General features: G+C 66.2%; 1 protein-coding gene across 1 annotated transcript; it reads left to right on the forward strand.

Annotated features, from left to right (window-relative positions):
* The first annotated feature begins 2470 nt into the window (after positions 1–2470).
* EXOC3L2 (exocyst complex component 3 like 2) lies at positions 2471–15540 on the forward strand. Its single transcript, XM_062176468.1, has 12 exons — positions 2471–2537; positions 5194–5749; positions 7237–7870; positions 9323–9434; positions 10072–10173; positions 10264–10364; positions 10495–10605; positions 10908–11043; positions 12650–12772; positions 12967–13122; positions 13710–13831; positions 14985–15540. The coding sequence occupies exons 2-12, from the start codon at positions 5215–5217 to the stop codon at positions 15250–15252; spliced, it is 2400 nt and encodes a 799-aa protein (XP_062032452.1). The 5' UTR covers positions 2471–2537; positions 5194–5214; the 3' UTR covers positions 15253–15540.
* The last annotated feature ends 7893 nt before the right edge of the window (positions 15541–23433 follow it).

Genomic DNA, 23433 nt, shown 5'->3' on the forward strand with positions numbered 1-23433 from the left:
CATAGATCTGACCATCCCATCGGCCCCACTTACACACGGGGAAGCTGGGAGAGTGACAGCCAGCGAGTGAGTGCAGCGCAGTTTGCATCCAGTGCTGTCCCAACGCGCCAGGACATGGGCTCTTAACCCCCGGGGAACAGTGGCACATCAAGGCAACGAGAACACACTTTGTTTTCTTTAAGGAAAAAAAGATTATTTATCTGAGAGGCAGAGTTAGACACAGAGGGGGAGAGACAAGGAGAGAGAGAGACAGACAGAGAGAAAGGTCTTCCATCTGCTGGTTCACTCCCCAAATGGCCGCGACGGCCGGAGCTTTGCCGATCCGAAGCCAGGAGCCAGGAGCTTCTTCCGGGTCTCCCACACAGGTGCAGGGGCCCCAGCACTTGGGCCATCTTCTGCTGCTTTCCCAGGCCACAGCAGAGAGCTGGATCGGGAGAGGAGCAGCCGGGACTCGAACCGGCGCCCACATGGGATGCGGCACTGCAGGTGGCGGCTTAGGCCGCAGCGCCCCCATGAGAGCACATGAAGGAGTGCCTCGGGTCGGCTTGGGCCTCCCTACGTGGTGGCATCATTGCTATCGTGATGGTCCCCATCACCGTTTTTCCTATTCGGCCCGAGGAGTCTCAGGAGCAGAGGCAGACGTTCAGGGTGGAATTCTAGAAGCTTTCGGACCCCAGGGTTTTCCGGTGAGGACCTTGGGGTGCACCAAGAGGCTGGGTCCTTGCCCTTCCCAGCGGCAGCGCCGGGAACCGCAGTTCTCCCATAGGCCACACGGGGGCAGCAGAGCACCCCAGCTTTGTCCCCGCGTTATTCCCAGACCCGGGTGGGGAGAACAGGCCCCCAGATGGGAACACTACAAAGTGGATGGGTCCTGGAAACACAGTTTTGAGGCAGGCATCTGGTGCAGCCGTGACGACCCCCCACTTGAGACACCTGCATCCATTTCCGGGTGCCCGGGTTCGAGTCCCCGCACTCCGGGAGGCAGCAGGTGCTGGCTGGGTCCCCGCCACTCACATGGGAGGGCTGGATTGGGCTCCAGTCTCCTGGCTTCAGCTGTCGGTGGCATTTGGGGAATAAACCAGGGGATAAGATTCTCTCTCTCTCTGCCTTTCAAATAAATGTAAAACTTTAAAAAAGTATTTATTTAAAAAAATGCTTTGTTTACTGAGAGTCAGACGCAAAAGCCACTTACCACATGACTCCGGTGGCATGCAATGTCCCCAGAGACGGAGCGTGGCTCCGTGGCTCCGTGGCTGCTCATAGCGATGAGATTTCCCAGGGGGCTGATGAATTCGTGGCTATGGCGGCCGCACTGAAGTCATGAAGCCCGCGCCTAAAACCGTGCATCTTATGGTGTGTGAGTGTCCAGAGAGACTAGACAGGGTCTAGTGCCCTGCCCTGGTGCCCTGCCCCCCCCCAGCCCACTGTCCTTGAGCCACTTCCCCCAACTTCCGTGCCCACGGAGCTCCTGCCGCTGGAGTGGGGGAGGGGCCGTGACCCCCGAACCCCAACGTTGCCCAAGCTGGTGAGCGCCGCTCCGGTCAGGACCTGAGAACCTGAGCAGCCACCTCAATCGGAAAGCCAGGCTCGCCCTCGAATCTGTCCCCAGGGAGTCCTGCCCGAGGAGCGCCTGTGGGGCGCCAGGCGTGCACCCAGGGCACAGAGCAAGCTTTGCCGGGGAGCTGCAGCAGGGGCGCCCTCATCAGAGTGCCGGTTCGAGCCCCCGCCGCTCTGCTTCCCCCCTGGCTCCCTGCTAATGCCCCTGGGCGGGCCGTGGAGGGCGGCCCAGATGCTCAGGCCCCCGCACCCACGTGGGAGCCCCAGATGGAGCTCCAGGCTCCTGGCTTTGGCCTCAGCTGCCAGCCACTGGGCAGAGAACCGGCAGATGGAAGATATCTCTCATCTCCCATATCACTCTGCCTTTCAAATAAATAAATCTCTTACAAAAATCTGCGTGGCTGAGCTGACATTGTTCGGGAAGACAGAGGCACCTGCTCCTCACAGAGGGGGCAGGTGCTGTGCAAGGAGACCTCAGCGGGAACAGGGAGGGACAAAGGAGCTGGGGGGGGTCATACCCAGGGCCCCACCCCCAGCCTCTGGGGCCAACAGAACTCCCTGCTAAAGGTCCCCCCCAACAGGCTCCCCAGGGACACCCACCCAGCCATTTTTCAAAGGCCTGGGGCTCGGCCGGCCGCACGGGGCCGCTGTGGGCTGGTGTCCAGCGCAGGGGTCTCCCTGGGGTGCCCAGGATGGTGTTGGCACCTCGAGAGGCGCGAAGAGCAGGCGGGGCCGGCGGATTCCGGCTGGCGAGGGCGAGGGCGGGGCCCCTCCCAGCCCAACCACAGCTTGGCCTAAAAGGGCAGACAGATAATGAGGCCTTCCCGCCCCTGGCCCAGAGAGGGAGGGGTTTCCTGACAGGAAATTGTCCTCCCCCAAGCCCCCCCCTCCCCAGCAGATCCAAGCTCTTGGCAGTGCTGGCCGAGGTGGCCAGGACACGGGAGAGCAGCGGGGACAGACGGACGGTGCGGAGGACAGAGGTGAGTGTGCCGAGCGTGGGAAGGACGCAGCCCCCCACCCAGAGACCCCTGGGAAAGGCGCTCCCTGCAGGGGGGCAGCCGGGCCGAGAAGCTGGGGCCTGGGCCCGGTGGGTGCCAATCAGAGGGCAGAAAGCGGACAGGCGCAGGAGGAAGGGTGCAGGGGAGACAGCGGGGGCTCTGGGCACCGCAGAGGCTGCGAGGGAGCCCGGGGTGGGGGCCACCAAGCGAGCAGAGCCACGCGTCTCGTGTCCTCCGGGTTCAGATGGGAAGGGGCCGAGCCCTTGCCATCCCGGGGCACGGGGATGGCAGGGAGACAGCAGGGCGCAGGGACGAGGCGGGGCTGGGCCGATGCTGGGGCAAGGACCGGGCTGTGCGGACTGGACCGTTCTCAGACGCAGGGGCCGGGGCCCGGGCCACAGGGAACGCGTTGTCGGGCTGCAAGGTGGGGGAGGAGGGGCCGTGGAGGGAAGCCCTGGTGGCCAAAGACATCCTGCGGGAGCCGGAGGCTGGGGGCTCCAGGGATGCCTCGGAAGTGAGTCAGGGGCCGGGCACCGGCAGGCAGGCGAGGGGGCAGGATGTCGGCGAACGGTCGCCGAGGGCGCGTGGGGAGCCAGGAAGGGGAGCGCGCAGCCAGGTTTGGGGGTGTTGGAAATAGTTTGTGGGTGCTGGATCTGGTTCAGGAACGATGCTGGCGCCAGCCGGGGGTGGGGGTGGGCAGTGGGGGGGATGTCAAACCCCACGGGAGCGACGCCGACTTCAGCCGCGACGGCCGGGCGTGCGGGAGCCAGCTCTGGGACGAGGCAGGGGGAAGCCAGTTTGGGGGGCAAAGGACAGGGGCGGGCGGCTCCAGGTCAGGGGCTGCCAAGGTGACGCCACCCTGTGGGCCAGCGGCTGGAGCTCCACGGAGCAGGAGGGTTGAGAAGCGGTGGCTGGGGTGTAGACAGCGAAGTGTGTGTGGCTTTCCACAGCCCGGCCGGCTGAGGCCGCCCCAACCCCCACACACCTGCACAACCCGGCCCCTGCCCGGCACCTGCACCCCCAGCAGTAGGCAGATGGGCGGACTCGGCTTTCCCGACACCAGGGTGTGGGAGTCACGTGGTGGAATAGTACACGGCACTAAAGAAGCTTGAACTAGAGCCACAGGGTCCACGGAGAGACGTCTCCCTGGGCGTCAGGGGAGCAAGCACGGGACAGAGGGCGGGGCTCCGTGTGCACGGAGACCAGAGACAGGCAGCGCCCTGGTCACGCGGGCAGTGAGTGGAGACTGCGTGGGCGCAGACGGCTTCCTTGGGACCAGGGAGCGGTGTCCGGGGGCCCACAGGGCACGAGCAAGGCTTGTGTCGTAACAGAACAAAACCACCGAGAGACCCCGACCCCAACCCCAGCCCACGTGTGCCCTAGGTGTAGCCCGGGTCGCAGCTCGGGGCCTCTGCATGTTTCCACGCTGTTTCTCCGGAACGGTCCCTCGCGCGGCTGCCACAGCCTGGGGAGGAAGCCCCAGACCCTGGCCCTGGGCTCCGGGCCCTGTGTGGCCTGCTCCCTACTGACCTCCTGCCGTTCCACTCCCCTCCTCCTCCCCACCCAAGGAATGAGCATCTTGCCTCCTTCCTTCCTCCACTTCCTGTTTAGCACCCATTCCCCGAGTGCCTGCCCTGTGCGGGGAGCCAGGGTCACAGTGCTGACCGAGGGAGCCCCAGCCCTGGCCTCTCGGAGCTCACAGACCTGTCCCCAGGCAGTGACCGCGTAGAGTGCCTGGGGGGTGGGGGTGGGAGCCGTGGGAGTCCCGAGAGCACACTTGGGAGTCAGGGAGGGCTTCCTGGAGGAGAGGGCGTGGGGTGGCGGGGGAGGGCACAGGTGGCAGCAGGTCTGTGCTTTATCAGGGTCCTGGGGCCGGGGAGCAGGGAGGGGTAGGGGACGTGGTCAGGGAAGCTGGGAGCCCTGCGACGCACTCAGTGACTCGGCCGCCGCTGAGACCCCGGGGCCTGCAGATACCCGGTAGGAGGTTTTGTTGAAATCACGGCAAACACAGAGGCAGCCCGCAGCATTCCGAAGCGCCCTGAAGCGTGCGTTTCCGTGGCTCTGGAAACATCCACGAGGCTGCTCCTCCCCCTGCCTGCCCTGCTCACCCTCTCCCCTCCCCCACCACAAAGGAAGCCCCACACGTGCTGGCCTGGCCGCCACTCCCCAGCCCCAGGCAGGCACGGAACCCCTCTTCCCTCCTGAGGGTCTGCCTGCCCCAGGTTGGCGCTGGATGGGGTAAAGGAAGCGGGAGGCCAGATCCCCAGGCAGGCTCTGCCCTTGGCCGGCTGCCCCACCGTGGGGTGGGGTGGGGGGCGCCCGAGGCCACTCGCAAACCAGGTGCGTTGTCCTGGCGCTGGGCGGGCAACAGTTGGCAGGGAAGGGTCTGAGGGTGGAACCTTCTGGAAGGCGCTGGGCGCTGCACTCAGGTCTGGGTGCGAATCCTGCCTCGGTCCCCGAATCCCTGGGGGAGTTAGGCAGGTGCCTCTCCCTTCCGACCCTCGGCGACCCCACCAGCAAATCGGGGACCCTACTCCCATGACCGTGCAGACTCCAGGGGTGACCAGGCCAGAGCTGGTCCGCAAACCCAGGTCTGCTCAGTGCCACCAACAGGGCCGCTGGCCGCTGCCTTCCCCAGGTGCCCACCGACGCCGTCCAGATGCCCATCCTGAAGAGCCTCGGGGTGACGGAGCCCAAGGTGCCCCGGGCGGGGACCCTGCCCCTCCGCTCCTCTCGGAACCCCTTCGAGGAAGCTCCGGCGCTGGGGGACGAGGTCCGGGAGCTGGGGAGCCTGCCCAATGGCCCCTCCTGTCGCCGCCGCGCCACCCTGGAGAAGCTGGCCGGCCTGGCCCCCTTCCGGCTGGGCTGGTCCCCGGGCCGGCGGGCGGGCAGCCCTGGGGACGGGCAGCCCCGCTCCTTCCTGGGCCGGGTGCTGGCCCCGGGGCTACGCAGGAGCTCGGCGGACTTCGGCCTCCTGGCGCGGCTTCAGGGCAGCCGAGGTCACGGCGGCGGCGGCAGTGGTGAGGAGGAGGCGGTCGGCGAGGCTGCCCGCAGGCTGGCCTTCCTGCGACTGGGCCGGGGGCCCAGGCCCCGGCGGGCATCCCTGGCCGAGAGGGTAGTGCCTGCGGGCGAGGCAGCTCCCGAGCCCCCGCCCAAGGTCCCAGAGCCCCCCAAGATGAAGGAGCCGCTGTCAGGTGAGTGGCCCTCCGGGCCCCACCAGAGACCCCAGGCCATTGGCATCTCCCACCTCCTTCCTCCTACCCATCCCACGCATCACCACACCCCTCCACCTGCAGCTCCAGGCGCTCCCCCGCCCCAGCCCCTCCCTTCTGCCATCATCAACCTCACCCCAGTGAGCCCCCAACTGTGGTTCCGCCTCCTCCCCAAGCCCCACCTAGCTCAACCCTGACCCCTTCTTCTTATCCATCCCACTTGGAACCTGGACCTCAACCCTAAGCCTCCAGCCCAATTTCCACCTTCAACTTCCTGTCTCAACCCATGTCCAGCCTTGACCTTCAAGCCCTCCCGTGCCCGACCTCTCCACCTTCACCCCCAAAGCCATCCCCAGCCGTTCTAGAACGCCACAAAGCAGGCAGCGTTAAAACCCCGGCCTCTGACACACGAGATCATGGCCACGGGCCCCGGCCACCTGCCGGCCACCCTGCCCTGCCTCTCCCTGGCTTCTGGTACCTGCTGTCTTCTGTCACTTTCTGTAGGGCACAGAGGGATCTGGGTCTGCCCTCTGACCTCACACTTGCAGGTGGGATGGGGGCGAGGACTCCACGAGTTTCTTTTCTGGGGGAGGGACACGGCTCCCCTCACAGCACCCCACTTCCATCCTCAACTCCATTCCCACCCACACCCTGATGTGGCCCTCTGTGCCTTTCTGGACACACACCCCAAGCCTGTCCCCAGCCCAGCCCCCTCCAACCTCCTCTTGGGCCCTTCCTACTGCTGCTCTCCCCCCCCAGCCCCATCTCCTCCCCATTCTCAGTCCCCTCCTGTCCCCACTTTCACCTCCACCGCCAGCACCATCACATGTCCCAGCCCCCTCTACTGACCCCCACCCCACCCTCACCCCGCCCCACCCTCCCCCACCCAGCTCCCCCGGGGACCTCGCCAGCGCCCCCTCTGTCCTCCGATGCCCTCTATGTCCTGGCCAAAGGCTATTTCAGCCCCAGCTCCCGGGGGACTGGGAGGGCACGGCAGGGGGGTGAGCAGGGGGTGAGGGAGCCCCCGCCTTCTGGAAACGGATGGGCAGAAATAGCGCCGGCCAGGAAATCGCTCCTCTGCCAGGGAGGAAGCGGAGGGGGGTGGAGGTGTGGAGGGTAACCCTGGGCCGTGGGACCCCCCCCATTCACATATGGCCTTGCATTGGCCCATTCCCGGGGTAGCCTTGACCTCGCCGGAGGGCCACTGAGGACCCCAGCTTTGGGCTCCCACTCCGCTCCCATCCCCAAGTCTCCAGCTCGCCCCCCGCCCCCATTCCTGAACCCCTGTCCCGTTCCCACCCCAACCCCTCAATGTCCCAACTCCCTGAAGCCCTCGGCTCCCGCCTCCTCCCCACGTCTGGGCTCCCCTCCCCCACCCCTCTTCCTCGCCAGCCCGGCGTCCTCCGCCCCCCCCCCCCCTTCCTTCTTGTCCCCTCCTCGGCCCCTGACCTCCCGCTTCGCCCCCACAGTGCTGGAGATCCTGAGCCTGATCCAGCAGCGCGAGCTCGCGCGGGCCGATGAACACATCTTGGAGCTGGAGGCCGAGGAGCTGGCGTCGTCGGGGGGCGGCGCCCCGGGGCCGCCCAAGGCCGAGGGCGCGGGCGGAGGTCGCCGCGCGCGGGACGTGGCGCTGCTGTACGAAGCCCTGCAGCGCGAGCTGTGGGCGCTGGTGCGGGAGACGCTGGCGGGCCCCGGGCCGGGCGCGGGCGCCGGGGCGGGCGCCGTGGCGCAGCTGGGCCAGGTGCTGGTGCAGGAGGAGGCGGCCGACGGGCGCCGGGGGCCCGCGGCGGCCCGCAAGCTGCGCGCCCGCTGGGCCGAGGCCGTGGCGCGCGCGGCGCGGGAGCGCCTGGAGGCGGCGGCGCCCGGGGCGCCCGGGGGCCTGGCCGGGCAGCTGGAGGCGCTGCGGGCGCGGCTGCTGGAAGATATGGCCGTGGTGCGGGGCCGCCTGGCGCCCGCCTACCCCACCGGCCTGGGCGCCTTCGGCGTCTACCTGCGCGGCTACCACGGCGCGCTGGCCGAGTGGCTGGGGGCGTCCGCCCGCCGGCGGCTGCCGCTGGCTGACCGCTACGCGCTGCTGCACTGGCACAACCAGGTGTACCCCAGGTGAGCGGGACAGGACGCCCGAGGGCGCGCGGATCCCCAACCCCACGCCCCAGCCGCCTGGGAGCCCAGGGACCTGGGACCAGCTCACCACAACCCTAGACTCTCAGGACTGTCCACCCTGCCTGAGCGGCTCCGACCTCCCGGTCCCTGGCAGCTCAGCCAGGCCAGCACTTAACACTGGGATTCAGCACCTGTGATCCACCCACACCTGGGCCCTGAGCTCGCAGAGTCTCAACACTGACCCCCACAGCCCCAGACAGTGAGAGAGAAAGGATGGGGGCTGTGCAAGGGGAGCTCAGGTCTCCAGCGTGGGTGGCGGGAATCCGGGGGCTGCGGCCATCCCTGCTGGTCCCGGGGTCTGCACTAGCAGGAGGCTGGGGGCAGGAGCCAGAGTCAGGGACTGAGCCCAGGACGCCGCTGTGCCCCGTGCTGTCCGAGCCGCCTCTGCACCCCTAGACCCTAACCCACCCTTCCACCCCTAGACCCTTCCAGCTCTGAAATCCCGCTCCACCGCCCTCTTCCGCCCTGGCAGCTCCAAGCCCCTTCCCAGAACCCACTGCGCCTGTGCGGCGCACGCTCCGGGTGCTGGCCGCTCCGGTCCTGGGACCTGTGTCGCACGGCCACTCCCACTGCTGCCTCTCAAAACTCTGCCCCCCCAGCCCCTGGCCCCACTTGCTGGACCCGCAGATCCTAGGGCGTTGTTAGCGCTGCCGACCCTTCCGGGTCAGGACCTGGGAGTTTCTAGCGCCTTCCACCCCAGGGCCTTAGTCCTGGCGCACCTGTGCAGCCCAAGGCTTAGGCTCATCCTCTCTGGGGATCTCACAGCCTGGGCGCTGTAACTGTAGCATTCACCCCCCTCCTCCTGGGTCCTGTAACTCCCATTCCTGTTGCCAGGGCCTGGAGTTGGGGGGGGGGGGAGTTGGCCACACCCACGTAACAGGTGGAAGGGTGAAGGGGTGGGTGGTTCCCCCAACAAAACCAGGCTGCTGTCAATCACAGAGCCGCCACGTGGGCACGCAGGCCACAATGCTCTCCCAGGATGGGGCCATGGCCTAGGTGTGATCTGTAGGGAGGTGGTGTTTCTCACCCGTCCAGGTGGAGGTGGGCGGGGGGGGCGGCAGCCCGGACAGTGCACGGGCCAGGACAGGCACAGGAGTGGGAGGGGGCGCGGGCGCACTGAGGCCAGGTGCGGCAGGCAGGGCCTAGGAGTGGAGGCGGGCAGGAGCACCCCCAGGGCTGGGCCTCGCCTGTCAGCCGCCCAAGGCCTGCCGGACACCATCCTCAGGGAGCTGACTCAGAGGCTTGGAGCCAGGGGAGCAGTGGGTCCAGAGACTTCCTCTCAGGGAGAGGAAGGGAGTGGCCCGGGCCGCAGGCACGGTGGGGCTGGGGGGGTGGGGCTGGGTCCCTGTGCCCAGCCCGGCCTCTCTCTCTCTCTCTCTTGCCCAAACCCAGGGAGGTCCTAGGGCTGGTGGACATGGTCGCCTTGGAGAACGGGGAGCTGGGGCCCCTCCTGTCTGCCGGCACCCTGCGGGGGCTGGAGGATGAATGTGTCACGGATGTGAAGGTACCCAGGGCGGGGGCTCTGCGCAGCGGGGGAGGGGGCTCTGCAGAGGGGGCCCACCCCGTCTCTGTCTCCCCTTCCCTTTCTGAACATCTGAGTTCCATCCCGTGCGGGGTTCACACTGCATGCCCGACCGGGCGCCCCGATCTCATGTGGGGTCCACACCGCATGCCCAATGCTCGGTACGCCATCACCGACCGGCTCAGGGAGGGCTGCGGGCTTCACAAGTTCCAGGTCAGAGAGCAGGAGAAAGTCAGGCACAGACCCCACCCAGGGGGCCGGCCCAAGGCCCCTGTGCACCTGCCGCCCAGAGCAGCCCCAGCCTGGCCACGCCTGCCCTGCCCCCAGCCATGCAAACCAGATTTCTTATAACTTGACCGCCTAGGTCAGAGACGGAAAACCACGCAACAATGAAACCTGGAGCCTGCACCCCCTTGCCTGGAAGCAGCTCCAAGTCACCCACACTGCGAGCCACAGGGCCAGACGAGCTATCCCGGGCAGCCTCTCCCCACCACCACCCCGAGAGCAGGAGCTCAGAGCTCCTGCGTGGAATCCAGGAGGCCAAGGGCATCAGGGTGGCGGGGAGAGCGAGCGCGAGCCCGGCAGCCCCCAGCCCAGCCCGTGTCCCCTCCCCCTCCAGGCTCAGACGCGGGGCGCGCTCCTCCGGGTGCTGCAGGAGGACGAGGAGCACTGGGGCAGCCCGGAGGACCCCCCCTGCAGCCTGGCCCAGGATGTGTGCGAGGTAGGAGGGCGGGGCCTGGGCGGAGCGCGCGGGCGGGGCGGGGGCTGCACGGCCCCCTCCTCACCTCCTCTCACCTCCATCCCGCCCCAGCTGCTGGAAGAACACACGGAGCGGGCGCCCCGCATCAGCCAGGAGTTCGGGGAGCGGATGGCCTACTGCTGCCTGGGGGGGCTGGCGGAGTTCCTGCAGAGGTAGGGGGCCCGGGCCACGCCCCAGGACCCAAGAGGAAGGAGTGAGGACAACGATGATGATGATGAAGGGGCAGGGCAGGGATGGCAGCCCGCCCCCGCCCTGAGCGCCACCTGCCCCCCCCCCCCCCAGCTTCCAGCAGCGGGTCGAGCGGTTCCACGAGAACCCAGTAGTCCGGGAGCTGCCGGCCGACACCTACATCAGCAGGACCATCGCCTTGGTCAACTGTGGGCCCCCCCTGAGGTGCGCGCACGGGGGGGGGGTGGTGCGGGGGAGGGCCCGTCCCGGTGACAGCTGGCCCTGGAGGGGCCCGGCCGTGAGCAGGGGAGGAGCTCACAGCTGCCCCTGTTTGGAGCTAGGCTTGGGGCGCCTCACAGTCAGAGGCCGAGCCCCAGTAGACCCTGGACCTCCCCCGAGATGTCCCCCTCCCCCGGAAGCCTCCAACCTCCAGGCAGCGTCCCTCCGGCTCCCCACAGCACCCGGCCACCCAGGCACCGCGTTGAGATACTGGGGTCCCCTGACCTTCAGCTCTGCCGTCCCCACAGGGCTCTGGCCGAACGCCTGGCCAGGGTGGGGCCCCCTGAGTGTGAGCCGGCCCGGGAGGCCTCGGCCAGCGCCCTGGACCGTGTCACCGGGCTGTGCCACCGGGTCCTGGCCGACCTGCTGTTCCAGGAGCTGCAGGTGAGGGGGCGGGGCCCCCAGGGCAGCTCCCCCAGCCCACAGTTCCCCCCGGCCGGTGACTCAGTGCTCGGGAAGCAGGCAGGGGTGGGGGTGATGCGAGGCCGGGCTCCTGGGGGGGCGGGGGGGTGGAGGAAGGAAGAGGTGGGAGGACGTGGCCAGGGAGCCTCGGGGGGGGGGAGAAACTTGGGGTTCGGGAAGAGCCTCTCCCCACTGAGGTCCCCCACCCCCATCTCAAGGGTGGGTTTGAAGGCAGGTGGGGGGCATACCTGGAGTGAGCAGTGTGTCGCCGGCCCCCGTTGGCACAGCTGGTCCCCATTCTGCCCACAGTCCCCTCCTTGCTCCAGGGTGGCCCAGAGCAGGCCGGCATGGTCCCCCTCCCTCTCTTCCCCCTCCCCCTTTCCCCCTCCTCTCCAGCCCTCCCAGCCCCCTTGCTGCAGCTAACAAACACATTCCTGCCTCAGGCCCTTCGCACCTGCCATGCCCTCGCGCAACTCTTGCAAGTCTTCCCTGGGGGTTATTGTGGAAAATTTCAAACACAAGTGCCCAAAGTAAGCAGGTGACAGATGGTCCCCGTGGACACATCGGCCAGCTCCACCAGTGTCTGTCGTGGCTGGTGCTGTTCCGTCTCCCCCGGCACCTTCCCCTCCATGGAATTCTGATTTATTTTTCATTAGTCTTTTTTTTTTTTTTTTTTTTTTGAGAGGCAGAGGGAGAGCTGCCATCCTCTGGTTCACTCCCCCAAATGCCCGCGGCAGCCAGGGCTGGGCACTCCATCTGGGTTTCCCACGTGGCTGGCAGGGGCCCAGTCGGTCCTCAGAGCCCAGTCGGTCCTGGTCACTGCTCCGCCCAGCATGGCCAGCGGCTGGGGGCAGGCGTCAGCAGCCAGAGCTAGGGGGCGCACCCTGTGGTTTTGTCCATGAACCCAACCCATCCCCCCAGAGGAGCCCTTTCTAAACGGACAGACCCGGCACGGCCACCCGCATACCTGGCAGGTGCACGGCAGGTGTCGGCAGCGCTGGCTCCTGATGGTCTTGTGCGTGGGGTCTGTCTGTCTGTCTAAGTTCCGGGCGGTTCTGCACCCACTGAAAAGGGTCAGCCAGTGTGTGCTGAACGACTTGAGTGGCTACGCATGTGCGTGCGAGGGAGCGAGGGGGCCTGAGGGCTGCTGGGAACGGGGTGAAGCCTTGGTTCCATGCTCAGGTCCAGGTTCCATGCCAACGCCCACCTGTGCAAGGATGGGGAGGGGGCAGGAGCGTGGGGAGACTGACAAGGGAGCCGCTGCCCCCTCCCCAGGTGGTCACTCACTACACCTGCGAATCCTCCCACCTGGATCCCCTGTCCTCTCCCCGCCATGCCCCCCCTTTCCTGTCTCCAGCCTCCCTGGTAAAACACAAACCCCACACTCTCGCTGCACTGGCTCCCCAGTGCCCTGGCGAGCGACTGGGGCCCCGCCAGCCCTGCCTGGAGGGTCACTGGGGGTCCCGGGAGGGCTGGATGGCCGCTGGCTCCTACCCGCTGCTCTCCAGTCCGGCGCGGGGCAGGTTTCCGGGACGCGGCCCAGGTGAGGGTGGGCAGAGCCGTGACGGCCCTGCCCCGGTCCCACCAGCCGCACTTCAGCAAGCTCATGCGCCGGAAGTGGCTGAGCAGCTCGGAGGCCCTGGACGGCGTGGTGAGCACGCTGGGCGCGCAGGCCCTGGCGCTGCGCCGCATGCAGGATGAGCCCTACCAGGTGCGCCCGCCGGGGGCTGCGGAGGCGGGGGTGGGGGGGTTGGCTGGGCAGCACTTGCATGGCCCCGGTAGGGGGTGACGGCGGCCGGGGTGGGCTTGGAAGGCCAGGGCACCGTCACCCGGCGGGAGTCGGGGGGCCGTTCTGGGGGAGGGGCCGGGCGGGCGCGGCTCCTACCCCGCTCTCTCACCGTGCAGGCGCTGGTGGCCGAGCTGCACCGGCGGGCGCTCGTCCAGTACGTGCGACCCCTGCTCCGCGGGCGCCTGCGCTGCCGCTCGGCGCGGACCCGAAGCCGCGTGGCCAGGAGACTCCGCGAGGACGCGGCGCAGCTGCAGAGGCTGTTCCGGCGCCTGGTCAGTGCGGGCTCCGGGCCCGGGCGCAGGGCTTTTAGGATGGGAGCCTCACCCGGCGCTGGGTCCGAGCAGCAGGCGACCCCCAGGCGTGCCTTCACGCGCCACCGCCAGCGTCCTGCGTGGGGGGGCGCCTCGGGAATGAGGGGCGCCTCCCCCCTTGATTTCAGCTCGGAGCCCGAGACGGTCCCTGGCAGAGCTGGCGCCCGGGGAGCCCTGGCACACACGGGGCCCCAGACCCCAGCGGGGCCGGCACTGCACTCGGCTGCTCTTCTATGAGCTTCTGGCCTGAAGTCCTTGGCCCCCTTTTTTGGAAAAACGTTTGCGATCATCGTAGAGTCACGTGCAGGGGCCAGGAACGTAGAGGGCACCTCTCCTGTCTCCCCCAGCGGTTAACATTTTTGAAGACTTGGCATCAGTTTCGGGTCCCAGGTTATCAGCAAAACTGGGAGAAAGCTGTGTTAGGGATTTTTCTCAGCCGGTACCCTTTTACAGACGGGCCAGCAGAGGCCGGGAGGGGCGCGAGCAGACCGGGGCGGCGACTTGGGAGGGGGCCGTGGGGGCGCCAGTGAGCCGGGTCCTCCCCGCAGGAGTCCCAGGCCTCGTGGCTGGACGCCGTGGTGCCGCACCTGGCCGAAGTCCTGCAGCTGGAAGACACGCCCAGCATCCAGGTGGAGGTGGGGGTGCTGGTGCGGGACTACCCAGACATCAGGTGAGAGGCGCCTCCCGCCCGCCGCCCGCGGGCCCTGGCAGCTGGCCCGCCTTTCCTGCCTGGTGGGCGCGGGCGGGAGGCGGCGAGCGTGTCTGCCGGCCGTTTCCTGCTGCGATGAGGCATTATTAATACGATTTCCCTCCTTCCACCGCGGCCGCCACTGCCACCAGAGCTCGCAAACAAACAGGCGGTCACAGGAAGCCGAGGGCAGGGGGAGCGGGGCCCGCCGGCGGCAGGAAGGGCCGGCCCGGCAGGGAGCCGTGGGGACGCGGGGACACGCACGGGCACCGGCTGGCGCGGGCCACTTCCTCTCCACATGACCGTGCCTCGGTTTCCTCGATTGATACAAGTAGCTATGCTCATGGTGGACCTGCACCAACCCCTTACCAGGCCGGCTCATCCCCCACGTCAGCAGGTGGCAAAGCCACGCTGTGAACCCAGGTGGCAGCCGCGGTGGACTCTGAAACATGAGACTGCAGGGCGGTGGCGCAGGAGGGCGCTGGGAGACACAGAGCCCGCAGACCTGGGAGCGAGGCTGGAGCCCGACTGGGACCTTGGGCTGGGGCCCTGCACTTGAACCTGAAGCCAAGCTCAGGAGGGGCAGCTGCAGAGGGGCGTGCGGGGCCTGCTGGTTCTGGAAGGTTCTTGGGCCACATCTGGGATGAGCATTTGGGGGCAGGGGGGATTCCCTCCCTGGACCCAGGTGAGGTGGGCTGAGGGAGGGGGTGAAGACCCCAGACTCTGCCTGTGGGGAGGACTCCCGGGCTGAGTGCCGGCCTGGAAGTTCCAGGTGTTGCTGTCGGGGGTGGAGGCCTCTGGGGTGGCCTTTAGTCCTGCGGTGGGGCTCTGGGAATGGGCTGGGGGTGACTGGAGGGTTCCCAGGCCAAACTCTGGGGATGCGGGGTCTCGAAGGGAGTCCGGCTTGAGACTTCTGGAACTGGGCAGGATTTGGGCCATGACTGGGGGGCTGTTTGGGGTAAGGGCGAAGGGGAGCGTCCGGAGGGGACTCTGCCTGCAGGGGAGGGGTCTGGACCTGTAAGAGGGAGGATCTGGAAGTGGTGGGCAAGGGGGTGTCAGAGATGTGGGGCTCCAGACGCTGGGGATGGACAGACCCCAGACCCCCCCATGCACCTGTTCCTTCCTCCATCCCCAGGCAGAAGCACGTGGCGGCCCTCCTGGACATCCGGGGCCTGCACAACACCGCGGCCCGGCAGGAGATCCTGGCCGTGGCCCGGGACCTGGAGCTCTCCGACGGGGCAGCCCTGCCCCCGCCGCGGGACCGGGCCTTCTTCGCCGACATCCCTGTGCCCCGCCCATCTTTCTGCCTCGGCCTCCCCTTCCTCCTGGGCCGCCTGCCGCTCAGCTGGCTGTCCAGGCCCCGCCTCGCCTGTCTGCCCCTGCGGTCCCGGGCCCAGCACTGAGGGGCCCCGTTCTGCCCCCACTTTGCTGCTGACGCCCCGCCCTCCCGTGTGGCCCGCAAGCCCCACCCCCTACGGAAAGGTTCCCTAGAGCCCCGCCCCCAAGGAGGGAAACCGAGGCTGGGTTCCCAGCACCCCCTCTGGCCCGGGGCAGGGGTGGAGTGGGGGGTGGCCTTCTGGAAGTCTACAGAAATATCCCAGCCCCCCCCCCTTCCCCTCACCTCAAGGTCTGGCCCCAATCCAGAGTGGTAAGGAATGTTCGATACTTAGAATAAAGAGGTTTCTATTTAACACGAGGAAGGGCTGAGTCCCGAGCAGGGGGGGAGGAAGGACCTGGGGCAGGGCCCAGGGCCAAGGGCTTCTCAGAGGCTGGGCTGGGGTCCAACTGTCTAGCAGGGCCACGGAGGCTGAGGGCGGGTGCGCAGGGCAGGAGTGGCCAGCCACCCGGACCCCACGCTGTGCGGCTCCCAGGCCGGCCCTGGGCCCCTCTGAGCCAGGGCCCCTGTCGCCCCGCGTTCCTGGCTGCAGGTCCCACCTTGGGGGCCCTCCCCAAACGTCCTGGGCTTGCAGGGAGGCTGGGGGCAGGGCGGCCTCCGGGGCGCCCTCCTGGATTGCCGCCGGAAAAATCGCAGGGTGGGAAACTGTCCAGCCGGTCACCCCAGCCCTGCCGGATCCCGCTCCCCATGGAGACCTTGAGGTCAACGCCCTGCTGACCCCTGCCCCTCCGGCCTGCGCTGGACAGCACATGATCGATGCTTCCTGGCTTCGGTGGCGTTGGGTTTGTTGTTTTTTCTCCTTGAGAAGTCAGAGAGGAGGAGGCAGCCAGGGGTCAGAGCGGGGCTGGGGCTGGGACCTCACGCACATCTGAACGCGGGGCTGGGGTGCGGGGTGGAGGCTGCCGTGGGGCGGCCCCTGTCCGAGCGGGGGTCCTGACCCCGTGGGGAGCTGTGCCGAGGCCGTGCCGTCCCCGGCTGCAGACACCTGCAGTGTCACTGGCAGCAGCTCAGCTCTGCTGGGACGGAGCTGACGGAGGATGGACCTTCGGGTCTCCACAGCCGAGGCGGCCATCAGCGCCCCCCCCACCCCGCCAAGAGAAACCAGGTCCCCTGCACCCCTCCCCCAGCTCCACTCCCGGGCCCTGGCAGCCGCCCACCCGCGCCGTCTCCAGGGCCCACGGCAGGCTGGCCTCTCCCGCTGGGCGTGGGGTGCCTAGGTGTGGCCGGGTCACAGTCGCCTCGGCGCGGAGTGTTCTCCAAGCCCCAGCCCGGGGGACTTGAGAACAGGACACTCAGTGGCAGGAAGGGGGCGGGGAGAGGCTGTCACTCCTGGGTGGAGGGGCTGGGGGGCAGATGCTCCTGGAGCCCCTCAGCAGGGGCCGGGATAATCCAGGGTTGTCAAAAGCAAGGGTGCATGGGGGGGGGCAGTGCTGTGGCTCAGCATGTTACAGCCCCAGCCTGTGGTGCCGGCATCCCATCAGGGTGCCGGTTCGAGTCCCAGCTGCTCCACTTCCGATTCGGCTCCCTGCTACTGCACGTGGGAAAGCAGTGGCAGATGGCCCGAGTGCCTGGGCCCCTGCACCCGTGTGGAGACCCGGATGGAGCTCCTGGCTCCTGGCTTTGGCCTGGTCCAGCCACTGGGGGAGTGAACCAGCAGATAGGAGATCTTTCTCTGTCTCCACTCCCCTCCGCCAGCTTTGTGGCTCTTTTTTTTTTTTTTTTTTTTGACAGGCAGAGTGGATAGAGAGAGAGAGACAGAGAGAAAGGTCTTCCTTTTTGCCGTTGGTTCACCCTCCAATGGCCGCTGCGGCCGGCGCATCTTGCTGATCTGAAGCCAGGAGCCAGGTGCTTCTCCTGGCCTCCCATGTAGGTGCAGGGCCCAAGCACTTGGGCCATCCTCCACTGCACTCCCGGGCCATAGCAGAGAGCTGGACTGGAAGAGGGGCAACCGGGACAGAATCCGGCGCCCCAACTGGGACTAGAACCTGGTGTGCTGGTGCCGCAAGGCGGAGGATTAGCCTGTTAAGCCACGGCGCCGGCCTGTGGCTCTTTTAAAATAAATTAATTAAAAAAAAGTGAGGGTGTATCTAGGAACAAAAGGATACGTGGGCAGAAAACTTTGGGAAGCAGCAGTGCCGTGGGGCAGGGGCGGGGAAGATGTACCCCCTGGGCACCAGGGGGGGCTCAGACCTGGCAGCCTCCACCTCGTCCAAGCCCCTGTGCCAGCTGAGGTGTGCCAGGAGAGCTGGAGGGTGTCCCGTGCCCGCCGGGGGTGTCTGGGCCCCAACAGACCCAGGCCATCCGGATCCCCGACGGGAGACAACGCACGCGCTCCTCCTCCACCCCCAGCCCTTCTGCAGCCTCCGGCCTCTGCCCACGCCCCCCCAGCCCCCCGCCCCCACATCTTTGTCGCTGCTGCTTTTGATCTCCCACTTGAGAATCTGCTCCGAATCCGACGTCCTGAAAGTGCCGCCTGCCGTCTTCGGAGACCTCTGGAGTTGGGCCCTCGCACTCAGGTCCCCGAGCCACTCTAGCCGATCTCTGCCCATGTGTGGGGTGCGGCTCTGCCTGCCGCTCCGATAAATACATGTGCTGTTTACTTATGAAGATTCTTATTTGAAAGGCAGAGTGACGGGAGAGAGAGGGAGGGAGGGAGGGAGGGAGGCAGGCGCTTCCATCTGCTGCTTCACTTCCCAGATGGCCACAACGGCCTGGGCTGGGCCAGACTGAAGCCAGGAGCTCCATCCGGGTCTCCCATGTAGCGGTCTCTTCTGCTGCTTTCCCAGGTGCATTAGCAGGGAGCTGGATCGGAAGTGGAGCAGCCGGGATTTGAACCGGCGTTCATATGAGATGCAGCATTGCAGGCAGTGGCTTAACCTGCTGCACCACAATGCCAGACCCATAAATATTTTTTTTTTTATTTATTTATTTTGACAGGCAGAGTGGACAGTGAGAGAGAGAGACAGAGAGAAAGGTCTTCCTTTGCCGTTGGTTCACCCTCCAATGGCCGCTGCGGCTGGCACGCTGCGGCCGGCGCACCGCGCCGATCCGATGGCAGGAGCCAGGTGCTTCTCCTGGTCTCCCATGGGGTGCAGGGCCCAAGCACTTGGGCCATCCTCCACTGCACTCCCTGGCCACAGCAGAGAGCTGGCCTGGAAGAGGGGCAACCGGGACAGGACCGGTGCCCCGACCGGGACTAGAACCCGGTGTGCCGGCGCCGCAAGGCGGAGGATTAGCCTAGTGAGCCGCGGCGCCGGCCCAGACCCATAAATATTTTTAAAAATTAACTTGAACCCTTACCTCCCACTACACAAAAAGCAACTCCAAATGGATCCTAGATCTAAATGTAAAAGCAAACAGCGTAAGACTTCTGGAAGGAAACACTGGAGCGAACTTCTGCTTACTTAGAAGAGGCAGTGGCTTCGTAGGACATAGAAAGCTCTAGTCTTGGGGCCGGCGTTACGGCACAGTGGGTTCAAGTCTCGGCTGCTCCACTTCTGATCCAGCTCTCTGCTCATGCGCCTGGGACAGCAGCGGAAGATGGCCCAGTGCTTGGACCCCGGCACCCACGTGGGAGACCTGGAAGAAGCTCCCGGCTCCTGGCTTCAGCCTGGCCCAACCCCACCCGTCGTGGCCATGGGGGAAGTGGACCAGCAGATGGAAGACCTCTCTCTCTCTTCCTCTGCCCTTCCAGGAAATAATGTCTTTAAAAGAAAAGGAATGAGGAGCTCATACCGGCTATAACATGGATGAGCTTGGAAAGCGTTAAGCTGAGTGGAATAAAGAAGTCACAGAAGGCTCCATGTCGTGTGTGTCCCTGGGTAGGGTCACTAAAGAGCCGTCCAAGACGGGCCGGTGAGCGGGGACGAGTGGCCGCCCGGGGCTGGGCGGGCTCGGGAGACTCACAGTTGAGTAATACTGCATCGTGCGGCTAAACCACCATAAACAAGGTGGAACGGAACTGAGGCTGGCAGGAGGCGTGGCTTCAGTATGTGTGTGTGTATATATATACATTTTAGTTTTATACACTCAAGCGGCAGAGAGAGACAGCGAGTGAGCTGGCTCACCCTCCCAACAGCCAGGGCTGGGGCTGAAGCCTGCAGACAGGAGCTCAATCCAGCTCTCCCACGTGGGTGTCGGGGACCCGATTACTCGAGCCATCGCCACTACCTTCCAGGGTGTGCATGAGCAGGGAGCCGGAGCCGGAGCCGGAGCCAGGGACAGGACGCAGGCCCAAGGCCCCACCCCACAGCCATCAGCTGGTGGCTGTCTCGGCTGCCCCCCCCCGGGCTCTTGTCAGCCGTGCCATGCGCTTGTCTGCCCTGTGTGTCCTGAGCCGTGCTATGCACCTGTCTGTCACGTGGGCCCTGAGCCGTGCCGTGCGCCCGTCTGTCCCGTGGGTCCTGAGCCGTGCCGTGCGCCCGTCTGTCCCGTGGGTCCTCAGCCGTGCCGTGCGCCCGTCTGTCCCGTGGGTCCTGAGCCGTGCCGTGCGCCCGTCTGTCCCGTGGGTCCTCAGCCGTGCCGTGCGCCCGTCTGTCCCGTGGGTCCTGAGCCGTGCCGTGCGCCCGTCTGTCCCGTGGGTCCTCAGCCGTGCCGTGCGCCCGTCTGTCCCGTGGGTCCTGAGCCGTGCCGTGCGCCCGTCTGTCCCGTGGGTCCTGAGCCGTGCCGTGCGCCCGTCTGTCCCGTGGGTCCTCAGCCGTGCCGTGCGCCCGTCTGTCCCGTGGGCCCTGAGCCGTGCCGTGCGCCCGTCTGTCCCGTGGGCCCTGAGCCGTGCCGTGCGCCCGTCTGTCACGTGGGTCCTCAGCCGTGCCGTGCGCCCGTCTGTCACGTGGGTCCTCAGCCGTGCCGTGCGCCCGTCTGTCACGTGGGTCCTGAGCCGTGCCGTGTGCCCGTCTGTCACGTGGGTCCTCAGCCGTGCCGTGTGCCCGTCTGTCCTGTGGGCCCTGAGCTGTGCCGTGCACCCGTTTGTCCTGTGCATCCGTGTTGTCGTCCCCCTGGGGCGTGCGAGCAGGTGCGGGGCTGCTGCGCCGTATTCTGCCACACCATCCGCAGTGCAGCTGCGCCGTTCCCTGGGGGCGGCGCTCCCGTCTGGCTGCCAGGACTTCCACGCGTGGCCCGGTGCTTCCGCCACGACCGTGTCCTGGTCACTGCTGTTTTCCCTCTGGTTTCTTCCCTGACCTCCGGTTGTTTACTTCCCGAATACTTGTGGGATTCTTGGGATATCTTCGTGTTATTGATTTCCTCTGCGGGCGGAGCGCTATCTGGTGGTATTTCATCCTGTGAACGCGTCCAGCGTCTGTGCACCTCGGTACAGATCCACAGGCAGCTGAACAGCGCGTGGAAGCCCGCACGCCCGCCCCCCGCCCCAGCGCCAACAGCTCTGTTATTTAACCATCTCATTGACCTGTGTTTGATGGAGGCGTGTCGTGACGCACCAGGTTAAGCCCCTGCTTGGGACACCTGCGTCCCATATGGGAGCGCTGGTACAAGTCACTTCCGATCCAGCTCCCTGCTGGGAGGCAGCGGAAGACGGCCCGAGTGCGGGGGAGACCCGGGTGGAGCTCCCTGCTCCTGGCTGTGGCCTGGCCCAGCCCCGGCCGTTGCACCCGTTTGGGAGTGACCCGATGGGTGGAGGGTCTCTCCGTGTCTCCCTCTCTCTGTAACTCTGCCTTTCAAACACGTAGATGCATTCGTTAAAGGTGGAGAAGATGCGGCATTTATCCCAGCACTTAGACACCTGGCCCCACAGGGCAGTACCCAGCGTCAGTCCCCGGCTCCAGCTGGCCTCCAGCTTCCTGGCCGTGCACAGCCGGGGGGCGGCAGTGAGGGCGCCCCAGCCTGGGCTCCCGCCACCCCCGCGGAGGCCTGTATGGGGCTCCAGCCTCTGGCTTTGGCCCAGGCCCAGCCCAAGCCATTGGGAACCAGCAGATGGGAGCTTTCTCTCTATCTCCCCACCCCCTTTGTCTCACAAACAAAAATTTTTAAAATGGCTAAGATGATGAATTCCATGTTGGGTTTATTTTACCATGATTTTTTTTTAAAGTAAGCTGCAGGCAAAAATAAAGAGTTTTTCAGACGCAGCGAAACTTAGGGAATTCAGTGCCCGCAGATCTGTGCCACGAGGAAGGTCAGAGGCAGCAGCCCTGGGGCGCAGGACAGACAGGAGACAGCCACGCGGGGGGTGGGACAGACAGGAGACGGCCACGTGGGGCGCAGGACAGACACTAGATGGCCACACAGGACAGACAGGAGACGGCCACACAGGGTGCAGGACAGGAGACGGCCACACAGGACAGACAGGAGACAGCCACATGGGGGGGCGGGGACAGACAGGAGATGGCCACACGGGGGGTGGGGACAGACAGGAGACGGCCACGTGGGGCGCAGGACAGACAGGAGACGGTCACACAGGACAGACAGGAGACAGCCACATGGGGGGGCGGGGACAGACAGGAGATGGCCACATGGGGGTGGGGACAGACAGGAGACGGCCACACAGAGGGCGAGGACAGACAGGAGATGGCCACACGGGGGCGAGGACAGACAGGAGACGGTCACACAGGACAGACAGGAGACAGCCACGCGGGGGGTGGGACAGACAGGAGACGGCCACGTGGGGCGCAGGACAGACACTAGATGGCCACACAGGACAGACAGGAGACGGCCACACAGGGTGCAGGACAGGAGACGGCCACACGGGACAGACAGGAGACAGCCACATGGGGGCGGGGACAGACACCAGACGGCCACGCGGGGTGCAGGACAGACAGGAGACAGTCACACAGGACAGACAGGAGACGGTCACACAGGACAGACAGGAGACAGCCATGTGGGAGGTGGGACAGACAGGAGATGGCCACACGGGGCACAGGACAGACAGGAGATGGCCACGTGGGGGGTGGGACAGACAGGAGATGGCCACATGGGGGCGGGGACAGACAGGAGATGGCCACATGGGGGTGGGGACAGACAGGAGACGGTCACACGGGGCGCAGGACAGACAGGAGATGGCCACATGGGGGCAGGGACAGACACCAGATGGCCATGCGGGGGGTGGGGACAGACACCAGATGGCTATCCGGGGCACAAGACAGACATGAGATGGCCACGCAGGCCTGTGCAGGGAGCAGGGACAGAGACGAGACGGCCGCGTGGGGGCGGCACAGCGCAGCGACTCCCGCACACAGCTGAGAGGCCAGGAGGGGAGGAAGACGAGGGAAGATCCTCAAAAGGGCCACAAAAATGCACGTTAGGAAGCAATTATGTTTACAAATTCTCTGCAGCAAAATAAACTTGTCTTTTTAAAATTTACTTATTTACTTGAAAGTCAGAGTTAGAAAAGGAGAAGCAGAGAGAGAGAGAGAGAGAGAGAGAGATGCCTTCCATCCGCTGGTTCACTCCCCATTTTCGGCTGCAATGGCCGGAGCTGCGCCGATCCGAAGCCAGGAGCTGGGAGCTTCCTCCAGGTCTCCCACGCGGGTGCAGGGGCCCAAGCACCTGGGCCGTCCCCCTCTGCTTTCCCAGGCCATCAGCCGGGGGCAGGATGGGAGGTGGAGCAGGCTGGTGTCACAGGCAGAGGCTTTACCCGCTACGCCACGGCGCCGGCCCCCCATAAACTCGTCAGTTCCATTTTCCAGAAACATTGGGAAGTCCCCCCAGGTGCTGCTGGGAGGTCCCCAGGCCGCGTGCACGGTGGGGTTTTGTCACCGCGTCCTGTGAGTGCTGGGGAGTCTGCACTGGGACAGCAGAGCGTGACTGCTAGCGCACCCCCCACGAAACAGGCCAGCGTCAGAGAACACACCCGATTCGGCCGGAAGATGGAAAAAGGGAACCAAGGCCTGAGACGGACAGGAAAGCTGTGAGCGCAGCAGATCTGCCGCCCTGGCGAGCATACTGCCCCGGCTGTCTGGACGCCACGCAGGCAACCGGACCAGCCCTGGGCACAGCGGTGAAGCCGCCACCTGCGGCACCAGCATCCCATATGGGTACTGGTTCAAGTCCCAGCTGCTCCTCTTCCAGTCCAGCTCTCTGCTGTGGGCTGGGACGGCAGTGGAGGATGGCCCAGGTGCTTGGGCCCTGCACCCGCGTAGGAGACCGGGAAGAAGCTCCTGGCTCCTGGCTTCGGATCAGCACAGCTCCGGCCATTGCAGCCTAAAATGGGGAGTGAACCAGCGGATGGAAGACCTCT

The sequence above is a fragment of the Lepus europaeus genome, chromosome 19, assembly GCF_033115175.1.
Source record: "Lepus europaeus isolate LE1 chromosome 19, mLepTim1.pri, whole genome shotgun sequence".
In the NCBI taxonomy this organism is placed as follows: domain Eukaryota; kingdom Metazoa; phylum Chordata; class Mammalia; order Lagomorpha; family Leporidae; genus Lepus; species Lepus europaeus.